This window comes from Nanorana parkeri, unplaced genomic scaffold (assembly GCF_000935625.1).
Source record: "Nanorana parkeri isolate BGI_ZX_2015 unplaced genomic scaffold, ASM93562v1 scaffold1157, whole genome shotgun sequence".
In the NCBI taxonomy this organism is placed as follows: Eukaryota; Metazoa; Chordata; class Amphibia; order Anura; family Dicroglossidae; genus Nanorana; species Nanorana parkeri.
Genome location: NW_017307425.1, coordinates 193,721 through 207,359, shown reverse-complemented (window position 1 = coordinate 207,359; position 13,639 = coordinate 193,721). Strand labels below are relative to the sequence as shown.

General features: G+C 47.8%; 1 protein-coding gene across 1 annotated transcript in view; it reads right to left on the bottom strand.

Moving 5' to 3' along the window:
* Positions 1-812: 812 nt before the first annotated feature.
* The window catches only part of GPR142 (G protein-coupled receptor 142), a 20,498-nt gene continuing 7,671 nt past the window's right edge, over positions 813-13,639 (bottom strand). The window contains exons 2-3 of the mRNA XM_018568232.1: positions 8,903-9,065; positions 813-1,796 (exon numbers count right to left, since the gene is read on the bottom strand). Of these exons, the coding sequence (XP_018423734.1) occupies positions 922-1,796; positions 8,903-9,041 (1,014 nt within the window). The 5' untranslated portion in view covers positions 9,042-9,065 and the 3' untranslated portion in view covers positions 813-921. The remainder of the gene's footprint in view (positions 1,797-8,902; positions 9,066-13,639) is intronic.

Here is a 13,639-nt window from a genome sequence, read left to right as displayed (position 1 = left end):
CCTCGCCCTCTCTTGTCTCTCCTCGCTCTCTCTCCCCTGGCTGTCTCTCCTCGCTCTCTCCTGTCTCTCCTCGCTCTCTCTCCCCTGGCTGTCTCTCCTCGCTCTCTCATTGGCTGTCTCTCCTCGCCCTCCCTCCCCGCTCTCTCCCCTGGCTCACCTTGCTGTATCTTGCAACAGGCTGTGTAAACTAATATTCTTTGATGTAATACATAGCAATTCAACCCCCAGTATCCACCAGAAAGGTGTCGGGGAGCTCGGCACAGCAGACTCGGGCTAATAGGTAATCATGTGTGCACAGCTAAATAAATATACCAAAATGGAATAAAGGGGCCGCCATTCACACCCTTCCCGATCTACCAGCATCAGCTCTGAGAGCTACAGGTAGATCACCATCTACCTAATGGGCACCCCTGATATAGAGTGTCACTTGAGTCTGCTGATGTCATATCCAACCTAACAGCACTCTCAGGGCACAAGGGAGGCTTTAACAGACCCAAATGCTCATATAATCCTAAAGAAGAACTCTGGTAAAAAATGTTCTTAACCATTGCAGTGGGGCTACCCCCTGCACTTTTTTTGGGGAGGGGGGTGCAGTTGGGTAGGGCCTTATTCTGCTGTTTGCTGGATAGAGCACATGCTTATACCCTATACCTGGACATTGTGGGAAATGAAAGTATTCATTTCTCTTTTACTTTTTTATTCAAATGTTAATTTTCCGTAGCGTGTAAGATCCTTAATAAGTTCCTGGCAAGACTTTTTTTTCTTTCAGATAGCTTTTAATGACTGATGATGTCATTGATTGAGTGCTCCAGTTAGTACAGACGTTACACATGCAAGAACTTCACATGCAGCCATAACAGAACAACGCGATTAACAAACGCGGTCGAAAACAAAACTTTTCTCAATGAGGTATCTTTTGACTCAAATAGCCGTTGCCTGTGGGGTCTCCACCGGCTTCAACGAGTCAGAGAAGTCACTTTGGCTCTTCTTCCCCTCCACCATGCGACAGGGCTTCTGCATACCAAGGATTTCCCTCACCGTGTCGCGAAACCGGCGACTCACGAAACAGTACAGGAAGAAGTTGACGGCTGTGTTCAGAAGGGCCAACATATTCCCAACATCCAAGGCTAGGTGGACCCTCCAGTCCCCGTGGACCGAAGACACGTACATGTGAATGATGATGGCGATGGTCCTGGGAGCCCAGAGGACGGCAAAGACGGTTGTGATGCTCATAAGGATGGCCGTGGTCTTGCCAATGCGGACCTTGTACCTCTTCAATGCCGACTTCCTTCTGAGCCTCAGAATGATGACCGTGTTAGTGAGGAGGAAGATGGTACATGGGATGAAATAAATGATAAAGCAGTGGACCCACTTGAGGAATTGGTCCAACAATCCCGGAGCTCGAGGGTCCCTCCAAACATCGCTCCACCAGTAGAACGGGATCCCGGTCAGGAAAGATGCGAGAAACACGGTCATAATGATTTTGCGCGTGCGTTCTGGGTAGGAAAGGGAGCGATAATGCAGCGGGTGACACAGAGCTACATATCGGTCAACCGTAAGGATGACCGTGATCCAGATGGAGGCGTGGTTGGATGAAAACTCAAGGACACTGACCATGTGGATGAAGGCATTCGGCACCTTGCGATGGAGGATGGCCGTCTGCAGGATGAAGCCTACAAAGATGATAAAGATCTGGGTCAGGATGTCGGAGGTGGTGAGGGCCAGGAGGTAGCAGTAGGATGACTTCTTGGTTCTTGATGCCAACTTTGAGAGGGCCACAGCTGTCAAGATGTTGACTGTTGGAAGGAAACAAAAGGCCAATAAGTTCACTGTACATGCTTATGAGCCTCGTTTGCAATAAAGAGAACCTGTCAGCATATAAATATGGAAACTGATATTGCTGCCTAGTTTTTTAGGGGATTGGATCCTAATCTTTGTTGCATAAATTCTGACCCGGGATGATTAAACTGTCAGGGCGGAGTCTGGCCACCTGATATGCACATAGTTGTCTTAGACCCACTAAGTAATACAGGAAGGATGAGTTGAGCCGCCCAGGAGCATGCACCCCCCTCAAAAAAACATTCAGCAATGCCAGCTATCATATTTCTATCCTGACAACCGTTATGGAAATTCCATCTTTTGGATGCCACCCGAATTACATTAGGCTGAACATGGATGGAAAAGACCCCTGGGGTTATGATAGGTTCCTAGAGCAAACCTCTGACAGTTTCATGTTGTGGGAAGTATATTGCCAGTAGGCAGTTTACTCATGATCACAGTTTCAAGTGCATTTCTGGGCACAAATACATTTTAAAAACCCCATGTCTATAGATCTTGTAATACATGCACATTTCCTAAATTCTGTCCTCTCAAAATTCTGAAGTACAGAACTGTTGAGCCCACCAAAAATCAAGTCAGCCCCTGAATTCATGTATTGAGCTGTCACAGACACATTGGATTCCCAAACAGTGTTTTCAGCCCTGCCCAGTTCATGTCTGTGAATTACATAACACTCTCCCGCCTATGGAGCTGGGTAGGTGTTCTGTAGTCTTAACACACTTTGTGTCATAAGGTGACAACACGGCTCCTCTATAGATTCAGCACAGTGAATTAGCATTGTTACAATAGGACAGGAAGTGTGTTATGGGCAGGATCCCCAGGTGGAAAATGCCACAAAAAAATACAAAAGCAGCCACCATCTCAGAACTGGAAAACTGCATTATAATACATTTTGGGTGCTTATTTCAGATGATTGCAAAATGAGCAGTGTGGTCTAGCAGTGGGAAAAGCAAACAGTATTGTAGAGGGATCTCCAGCAGGAGGAAGGAGGTCCTGATTCCTCTATATAGATCTTTATCACTAGAGGGATCTCCAGCAGGAGGAAGGAGGTCCTGCTCCCTCTATATAGATCTTTATCACTAGAGGGATCTCCAGCAGGAGGAAGGAGGTCCTGCTCCCTCTATATAGATCTTTATCACTAGAGGGATCTCCAGCAGGAGGAAGGAGGTCCTGCTCCCTCTATATAGATCTTTATCACTAGAGGGATCTCCAGCAGGAGGAAGGAGGTCCTGCTCCCTCTATATAGATCTTTATCACTAGAGGGATCTCCAGCAGGAGGAAGGAGGTCCTGCTCCCTCTATATAGATCTTTATCACTAGAGGGATCTCCAGCAGGAGGAAGGAGGTCCTGCTCCCTCTATATAGATCTTTATTATCACTCGAGGGATCTCCAACAGGAGGAAGGAGGTTCTGATCCCTCTACATAGATCTTTATTATCACTAGAGGGGTCCCCAGCAGGAGGAAGGAGGTCCTGATTCCCCTATATAGATCTTTATCATCACTAGAGGGATCTCCAGCAGGAGGAAGGAGGTTCTGATCCCACTTTATAGATCTTTATCATCACTAGAGGGTTCCCCAGCAGGAGAAGGAGGTCCTGATTCCTCTATATAGATATTTATTATCACTCGAGGGGTCCCCAGCAGGAGGAAGGAGGTCCTGATCCCTCTATATAGATCATTATTATCACTAGAGGGATCCCCAGCAGGAGGAAGGAGGTCCTGATCCCTCTATATAGATCTTTAGTTAGACCTCATTTAGAATACTGTTTTCTGGAGACCTCGCTTGATACTGATAACACAGAACAAGTCCAGAGGCGGGTTACAAAAACAGTGAAAGGTCTGAAGGATAAAACATATCGGGAGAGAGTGTAGGAACCTAATCTGTACAGTTCGGAGGAAACAAAGGGAAAGGATGGACATGGCTGAAACCTTTAGATACATGAAGGGTGTGAATATGGTTCAGGAATGCAAGATATTGAATATGAAGTTAGGATCAAGAACACGGTGACATGACCTCACACTAGCAGGAGGAAAGTTCAGAAAGTATTATTTTACTGAATGAGTAGTTAAAACTTGGAACAGACTTCCAGTGTAGACAGAGACAACCAAAGATCTATAATCAGACAAAAAGGTTAGAAAAAGGACAAAAACAATAGCGTGGCCGACTGGATGGACCACTTGGTATTTTTCTGCCGTCGCTCTCCTATGTTTCTACATTTTTGTTCTTGGCTTTAGATACACTTTAAACACGTGTGAGGAAGCAGCTACAGATCACATTAAGACGTCATTTCGGACTTAGGAAACAGACGTGCACATTTCAGAGTACAGCAACTAAGCAGCGCCGGGGACACTAGTATTGGCTGCAACAGCTGGAGATGACACGCAGCCAATTAGTGTAAGATGTATGTGTGTGTCCAGGCAGTAACATCAACTACTCTTCTCCGGCTGTCCTCCGCCATGTCCTCCGAATGAAAAAATTACTCACGCTGCGCTGACATAGACCAGCTCTCCGCTCAGTGCTCCAAGTCACGTCTGCTTGTATTCACTATGGAGATGCAGCTATGGCACAATCTCGATGTTCCCTATAAGCAAACACACACACACTGATAACCCCATGTGCAACGCTAGGTGCCGGCCGGAGGAGGGTAAGCAATGTATGGCCGCGGGCCAGCAGGCACGTCTACATGTGTCCTAATTCTCCAGAAGAACGCGAATGCACAATGATTATCTCAAGGTTTTGTAGGCGCTTTCAATGAGTGTGGTGCCTATTGTGTTCAGCGGCACTTGTTGGGCAATGAAGAAACCTGTTGGTCCTAACAAAATGGAATAATCTGTAAGAAAGAACCGGCATTCGGCTCGACTATTCGGCTCGCTACCTCGGAGGCATTCGCCTATCCACTCACTGCCGTTCGGCCCCCTATGAGAATGGGGGGCGAACGACTGCGAGTGAGCTGCCGGAGCTTCGGCTCAGCTGATCCAGATGTTGGATCGGCCGAGTCGAACTCCTTCTGCACTTTGGCTCAGCCGATGTACAGCTGATTCTAGCCGAACTAAGCCTGAAATCAGCTGTACAAGGCTGAAGTGAATAGCCGAACAGCGTTCGGCTCACTTCACTTCGGCTCGGTTATTCACTCGGCGGCTAAGTGAATAACCCCTCCTTGGTATTTTATGTAAAATCGGGATTGTATCATTTTAGCTCCTATGAATTTTTTGAAGCTATTGAGATTTGTTGATCAATTTAGAGGCTATTGGTTCACAGACATTATCGGTTGGCCCCCGCTGTCCATTCATACGTGTTTTAGTCTCAATGGCACCTCAACGCATCTTCCAATGGACCACGCGCCACTTTTTTTTTTTTTTTTAAGCAATAATTTTTTTTTTCTGAACCTTAATGGTCATATCAGGGGGCCAGGCGGATGTGTCTAGGGATTGAACGGGCGGTTATAGTAAAAGTTCACTTTTGTGTAAATTGATGGTCAAGCCAGAGAATGAGCCATAGTGAGAGATGTGTTGCATTATTTTGGGGATCTGGGCTGAGGGGTCTGCCACTTTTTTTTACTGCGCGGCCGCCGTTGTATGGACCCCGCCGATCGCGGCACCTGAATGATACAATGTGCCGTTTGGCCTTTTGTAACTGCATTATGTGAGTAAAGTGCATCAGCCGGAGGAGCGCGTCTTTCTACTTGTGACGTAACAAGACAATAAAGCTTCGCGTGTCGGCGCCCCGGGCCTGTGCTGTTCTTATACCTCTTCCAGCTCGGCTAAATGGATTTGCTCTTCTGATCGTCTGTCATGACGATGTCATCATTGGGTTTAAAGTAAGGTATGCAATGATTGGGGGGCGGGGAAGGCAAAGTATAAGCAGATCAAACTTCAGCTTTAAATATTCTATTGAAAGAGTTTTGGTTGTATCTGTTCTCCCAGAAATCCAGTGAGCTGATACCTTCTTGTGCTCTCTGCCGGTGCTGTCTCTTATCGGTTACATTGTTCCCAGCTGTCTCTATGGGCTACAAATTGCCTCCCTTCTAGGTTATGGAGAACAGGATGGAGGACACTTCCTGTCCTAGGGTGACATTACTGCTCCTCCAAAGATACAGTACGATAAGTGTTGTCACCCTAAGACAGGAAGTGTGTAATGCTTTAAAGAAAATCTGAAACCCAGTCACTAAAATCTCATTTAAACTAGGGATGCACCGATACCAGTTATTCGATATCGAGTACCGATATATTTTTTTTCCGGTACTCGCCGATACCGAAAGTTCCATTAAAGGAGAACTATGGGGTCAGGGGTTTTCCCCATAGTTCTCCTTAGGGTAACGGGAGGACACAAACTAGCGTCCTCCCGTCACCCAAGTTTAAGGAAGCTGGGCGGCGTGTAATGGAAAGCTGTCTCCATGCTTCTCGTCACTAGATGACGAGAAGACATGGAGCCGGCTTTCTGGCCAATCATGAAGCCTGATTGGCCAGGAAGCTGGCTCCTGCTCCCTCGTCACCTCGTGAAGCCGGCTTCCCGGCCAATTAGAGAGTCGGGCGCCGCGTCATTACTGGGCGCCTGGCTTCCTGATTGGCCAGCTTCCCGACCAATCAGGAAAATGGGCAGCGAGTCATTACACGCTGCCTGGCTTCCTAATTGGCCGGGAAGCCGGCTCCATGCTCATGGAGCCGGCTTCCCGGCCAATCAGGAAGCTGGGCAGCATGTAATGACTCGCTGCCTGTCTTCCTGATACCGGAAGCTCGGGTATCGTGCTAGGCATTGGAACATTTGGGCGAGTACGAGTACTCACCGATACCAATGCCGACTATTTGGGCAAGTACTCGTACTCGCCCAAATGTTCCAATGCCTAGCCAGATACCCCAGCTTCCGGTATCAGTGCATCCCTAATATAAACTTTGTAATACAGTTTCAGAAATTCTTTTTATGCTTTTAAAATATGCAGCTCACATTAACATAGTTCCTGGTGATCCTGCCATGAAAGTCCCTGTTCAGGCACTTCCTGTTATAGAGTGGCAACTGTCCTCCTGGTGTTTTCACCCTGTCACATGCTCCCCTGGTGGCCGCACCAACACACATTATAAAGGCACGTTCTGCCGTTGTCACTATCAGGAAGCCGGTACAGAGCAATGACGTGCAGCCAACGCTGAAGCAGGTGCACAAAGACAGGAAGTGGCTGAAGGAGGCTGCGGGAGATCAGCAGCACTGAGATGGGAAAAAAAGGCAGTACAAAAAACAGTGTTTTTTTTTACATTTAAAAAAAAAGACAATTGTTTATGATACGCCGTGATTTATATAACGAAATGCCATCCAAGTACAGGTTATAGTTACTTTATCTTGCAATTTTCTATGTTTTCATTCTTACAATAATTTTTTTTCTAGTACAACAAAGGCCGAATAGCAGGTAAGTTTTAAGATAATGTCAGTTATTTCTAATAAAAATATATAATTAAAATAAAAGGGGGCTTGATGTAAATGTTTTAATTTATTCATTTTCTCAACGGGCACTTTAAACCAATTGTAAAAACTGATTACACTGTAATGACTCATAATGCGTGCTGGTTGCATTTGCGGCGTCCCTTCCCCTTTAAGATCCGCCATTTTTTCCTTTCCTTGATATTCCATTACTCATGCACGGGACGTCATGCAGTTACTGAATTTTTCATGCATGACCCTCGTGCTCATTAAATTCAGACGGGAGGTTAAATATCCCCTATTGCCCCTTTTTATGGGGGGGGGTTAACAACGCTCCGGCAGCTGATCCGTGCTTCCTGCGCAAAGTGGCAGATAATCCGCCTGGTTGATGCCGTGAGACGTTTTACACGCATTTAATAACGGAATTAGGATGTAATGTGATAATTAGCAGGTGTCCCCGCGTAATTAGCCTCGCGGCCGTCAGCCCGGGTTGCCTGGGTGATGGCCCTCCGGGTACCTCATGTCTATTTGCACCCCGCCTTTCTCGCGTACCCAAACAAAATGAGATACAAAGACGGCCAGAGATGAGCAGATCAATCTGATTGGTTTAACGCCAAAACTCCGGGCAGATATAAAATATATCAATTAATGCAGCTCTGTAATCATTAAAGGAGAACTATGAGGAGAGTGATTTTCACTCAACCTCATAGTTCGAGCCGACCTGCGACAATGAAACTGTCACACGTCAGCTCAATAGATCGGGAAGTGAGCGAACACATACCGTTGCTCGCTCACCTCCCTGCAGAAAGCGCAGACCGTCACTCACGGCTCCCCGCAGGGATTCCCATCCCCTCCGATCCTCCAGCGCTGACTGGCGGAACGGACGGGGGAGGGGGGCGGGTACCGCTGGCTCTGCCTCTAGATAGGCAGAGCCAGCTGTCAATGATGCAGCTGGGCAGATCTCTACAGTAATGTCAGGATCCGTCCCGGCTGCGGCGGGATCAGTATACCGCGAGCTGTAGCTCCCTATATACTGAGCTTAGGGTGACGGGAGGATGCTAGTTTGTGTCCTCCCCTGACCCTTAGGAGAACTATGGGGAAAAACACTTACCCCATAGTTCTCCTTTAATACATCATTAAATATGTTGATTAAGTACAAGCAGTGTATGTACATGTATGTGACCCGGTATCAGCCTTTTGTACAGCAAGACTGCGGTGTGAGAGGAAGAAGCAGCACAACGAGCCAATCAAATGGCAGTCAGCCAATCAGACAGAGATGTGGCACTCATCAGTGCACTGCTTCTTTTTTTCACTGTTCAGTTACAGGCTAGGGGCGGGTCCAGGATGACCTGGACTCAGATAAAGTGGGATGAATGATGCTGGCCATCAGACTGAGGGCATCTAGTGGCAGAGAAAAAGTACTGCGAGGGAAATCTCTGGATTGAAGGTGAATATTGCAGCAAACGCTGGTTTTGTTTTTCTTTATCTTTTAATAGACTTATTTGTATCTTGTTATATGTGGCTGGAGTTCTGCTTTGAGGTTCGACCCAGAACAGGGTCGTCCGCGGGTAGTAATTGCGACTGGAGACCATTCCCAGGATTTTCTTTTTGTATCCGTTTACTTTGACAGTTTCTGTTATTTTATGGTAACACGTACCTGGTAAACCCAGTCCAAGCAGGACGCTGTAATAAATCACCGGGATGTAGCCCAGCACACACGGAGAGGGGTCCGTGCGTCCTCCTTCCTCCTCGGCCTCCAGAGGCGGGGTGTCACTGGCGTTCTGTAGAAGAATCATTATCTGCCGACATCAGTGCAGCTGCTGTGGAGAGGAACGAAGAAAGTCAATCTTAAGCCGAAACATATTCTTTAGAAAGTCAGAGAGTGAAAATTCGACTGCTCCCCCGCATTGGTATTAGCTGGAAAAGTGACCTCTTACATGGGAGGTCAGTGAAGTTCACCCTTACATGGGAGGTCAGTGAAGTTCACCCTTACATGGGAGCTCAGTGAAGTCCACCCTTACATGGGAGATCAGTGAAGTTCACCCTTACATGGGAGGTCAGTGAAGTTCACCCTTACATGGGAGGTCAGTGAAGTTCACCCTCTCTACATTGGTCAATGAGTAGATGTTCCCTAATTGAGATCAGTGAAGTTCACCCTTACATGGGAGGTCAGTGAAGTTCACCCTTACATGGGAGATCAGTGAAGTTCACCCTTACATGGGAGGTCAGTGAAGTTCACCCTTACATGGGAGGTCAGTGGGAAGAAGGTCCTCTACATTGGTGGATGAGTAGATGTTCCCTAATTGAGTGGTGCTGAGTTAAGGGTCCTAATATACTGGTGGACAGTGGGACGAATCCCCTCCTTATATTGATGGTCATTGTGGAGAATGTCTCTTACGTTGGTGGTTAACGTAGAACTTCCCCCTTTCAGTGGTGTTCAGTTATGGATCCTCGTATACTGGTGGTCAGTTATGGATCCTCGTATACTGGTGGTCAGTTATGGATCCTAGTATACTGGTGGTCAGTTATGGATCCTAGTATACTGGTGGTCAGCACCTTACATTGATGGTCACTGTGGAGAATGCCCCTTACACTGGGAAGAATGTTGCTAAAATTGATGGTCGCTGTGGAGAATGTCCCTTACATTGGTGGTCAGTGTAGAAGTCCCCCCTTTCAGTGGTGGTCAGTTATGGATCCCGGTATACTGGTGGTCAGCACCTTACATTGATGGTCGCTGTGGAGAATGTCCCTTACATTGGTGGTTAGTGTAGAAGTCCCCCCTTTCAGTGGTGGTCAGTTATGGATCCCGGTATACTGGTGGTCAGCACCTTACATTGATGGTCACTGTGGAGAACGCCCCTTATACTGGTGGTCAGCAGGAAAAATGCTCCTTACATTGGTGGTCAGTGGCTAGAATGCTCCTTGCATTGGTGGTCATTGTGGAGAATGTACCTAACATTGGTGGTCAGTGGCTAGAATGCTCCATACATTGGTGGTTAGTGTAGAAGTCCCCCCTTTTAATTGTGGTCAGCCTGCTCCTTACATTCTAGTGAGGAGAATGCTCCTTACATTGATGGTCATTGGGGAGAATGCTCCTTAGGCTCGGTTCACACCTAGGTGATTGAGCGGATGAGCTGTTGTCACGCATTTTTTTTTTGTGTGATTTTGCTTTGAAAACTGCACAGAAAATACCTCCTGCACCTTTTTGCGTGGCGGGCGATTTTGGCTGTGCGACGCATTGCAAAGGTGTGAACAGGCCCCACTGACTTCATTGGGAATCTGTGTTTTGCACATTATAGTGCAGCTAAATCCGCCCAATAAATCTCCTAGGTGTGAACCTAGCCTTGCACTGGTGATCAGTGTAGAAGTTCCCCTTTCAATGGTGGTCAGTTATGGGCCCTAGTACACTGGTGGTCAGTTATGGGCCCTAGTACACTGGTGGTCAGTTATGGGCCCTAGTACACTGGTGGTCAGTTATGGGCCCTAGTACACTGGTGGTCAGTTATGGGTCCTAGTACACTGGTGGTCAGCATTTCCCTTGCATTCAGTGCGGAGACTGCCCGCATTAGAGATACCTGAAAAGATCATCGGTATTAGGGGTAGCTTATCTAAGAGGGGGGCATTTTTCTATTGCTCAATGTACTCTTAGCAACTGCTGGAGGACCCTGGTTGAGAAAAGCTGCTCTGGAAGATACACAATACCCCACCAATGTCACAAGAGACAGTCCAGTTTAGTAGCCCTGTGAAAAGCATTGAAAGCCATGTGTAAGTGCAACACTTACCGATTGGTATTAGGTATTACCTCTCCAAGAGATGACTGCCCCCCTTTCCCCCTCGACAATGCCTGCCCTTCTCTCCCGAAGGACCAAGCCATCCTCTGATACCACCCAGGGCCACCATCTACTTACAGGCATGCAAATCCTGATTTCTGTTCTTGGCTGTGTTCACAAAAAGTCTGGCACACGTCTTGCAGCCTCACACCTTGTGACTTGATACAATGTTACAATGTTGCATTCTATGTGATGACTGGTGGAGAGGAGATGGAGGACAAGTGTCTGAGATCCATCTTAAAGGAGAACTATGAGATGAGTGATTTCCACTCACCTCATAGTTCTAAGCCGACCTGTGACAATGAGCCTGTCACAGGTCGGCTCAGTAGATCGGGAAGTGAGCGAACACATACCGGGTTCGCTCACCTCTCGATCCTGTCACGGCTCTTTGCCGTGACAGGGGGAGGGGCTGGATTCCCCTCTCCCAGCTCCGATCTGCCAGCGCTGACTGGCGGAACGGACGGGGGAGGGGGCGGGTACAGCTGGCTCTGCCTCTAGATAGGCAGAGCCAGCTGTCACGCTGTCACTCACGCAGCTGGGCGGATCCCGTCATCTAAGTCGGGATCCGCTCCAGGTGCGGCGTCTCAGTATACCGCGAGCTGTAGCTCGCGGTATACTGAGCTTAGGGTAACGGGAGGACGCTAGTTTGTGTCCTCCCGTTACCCCAAGGAGAATTATGGGGAAAATCACTGACCCCATAGTTCTCCTTTAAAGTGACATTAAACCCTCAGATTTTTTAACATAAAACAATACTGTAATGTGCGCCTTCCTGTAATCCATGGTAGTTTCCCTTCTCTTTGCTGCTCTTCCTTTTAAATCCTCATGTCTTCTCATGCTTGGGGAGAACTTCTGTTTTGCAGCAGACTGCCTTGTCTCTGGAATGGATACACGGTGTCTGTGTGAAGGTTCACAACCTGAGTCAGCACTACAGGAAGAGGCCCTGAGCTGCAAAGGGAAGTTCTCCCCAAGCATGAGAAGAGATACAGTTTTAAAAGGAAGAGCAGCAAAGAGAAGGGAAACTATCATGGATTACAGTAAGGCGCACATTACAGTATTGTTTAAAAAAAAAAAAATCTGAGGGTTTAATGTCACTTTAAAGCTGAACTCCAGACCAACAGCTGAATACGGATAGAACACATACATGGGGGGCTGATAAACCTGCCAAAGGATTTTGTATTTCTGCCCATCCTATCCTGAGATGTGCACAACTCTGCCACATTGTGACATGTCAGGAATGTATTATTGTACAGTACAGGATAGGTCCTCTTCACGTTACCTTGGAAAAGTTGAGGTTTGGAGACGGAGTCACATCTTGATTTCTTGACTGGTATAAATTTCCTGAAAATAAAAATAAGGAATTCTGTTTAGTTTTCACTCTCAGAGTGAGAATAGTTTTCCCATTATACGTCCCCCCCCCCTCTGCGCTTCCCCAAATACGGGTGAGATGGAGCCCTCCACAGGTGGCACAGGGTGTGTTTGCACTTCCTATTTGTGCCATCAGCACAGGGATGGTGGGAACCCTTCATAATGGGCAGAGCAGGTATACAGACCCGGGAACTCAGCACAGGGATGGAGGGAGCCCCTCATAATGGGCACAGCGGCTGTACAGACCCGGGAACTCAGCACAGGGATGGTGGGAGCCCCTCATAATGGGCACACAGCGGGTGTACAGACCCGGGAACTCAGCACAGGGATGGTGGGAACCCCTCATAATGGGCACAGCAGGTGTACAGACCCGGGAACTCAGCACAGTGACGGTGGGGGCCCCTCATAATGGGCACAGCAGGTGTACAGACCCGGGAACTCAGCACAGGGATGGCGGGTTTATCACATTCAGCAGAATGACGGATGATGGGAAAGTTGTACGTTGTGTCTGTATATGAAGGTCTTCTGCTGGGAGATGATGCTCCGGCATTGAGCGCTCCTGGCCCGCAGTGGATCAGCCTTCTGATAGCGGCAGCATTTGTTGCAGCATGTGGCGGGCGGCGGGGAGGAAGCGGTTAATCCCGCCGCGCTCGGTCGGCTGATTTCATTAAAACTAAAGACAAATTATAATCGATCGCTCGAAGTAAATAAAGACATTAGCGATCATTGACGTTGTTAATATGCGTGCGTTCTGCCTCTCCGCTTCCAGGAGCGGCCCACGGGGACAAATAAATGAAATATATTTCATGTTCTGCAAGTGTGATCAGAGCTCGGGGAAGCGTTAACCCCCCCTCGTGCGCAGCGCAGCTACAAAGACGCGCGGTACCGCGAAGGCGGCGGGCGTTGGGCGCCTCTGCGTGCTTCTTAAAGGGAAAGCGTTAATCTTTCTCAGTGAGTTCCTCTTTTCAATGGCTGAAATCGGCTTTTGGCTTCATTACAGCGGCTGTGTTTTTGTGCTCGTATTTCACACTTTGGAGCTTACGTGCTGGCGGCGGCGAGAAAATTAATTACAGGGTAAACCAATCATAGAGAGTATTTTTTTCCCCACTAAATGACTATGGACAGAGTTCGGTGTGTAGGACTAAAAATGAGGATGCCTCTGTGTAAAGCACTAGAGGGTCAGGCAGTGCTAGGACAAG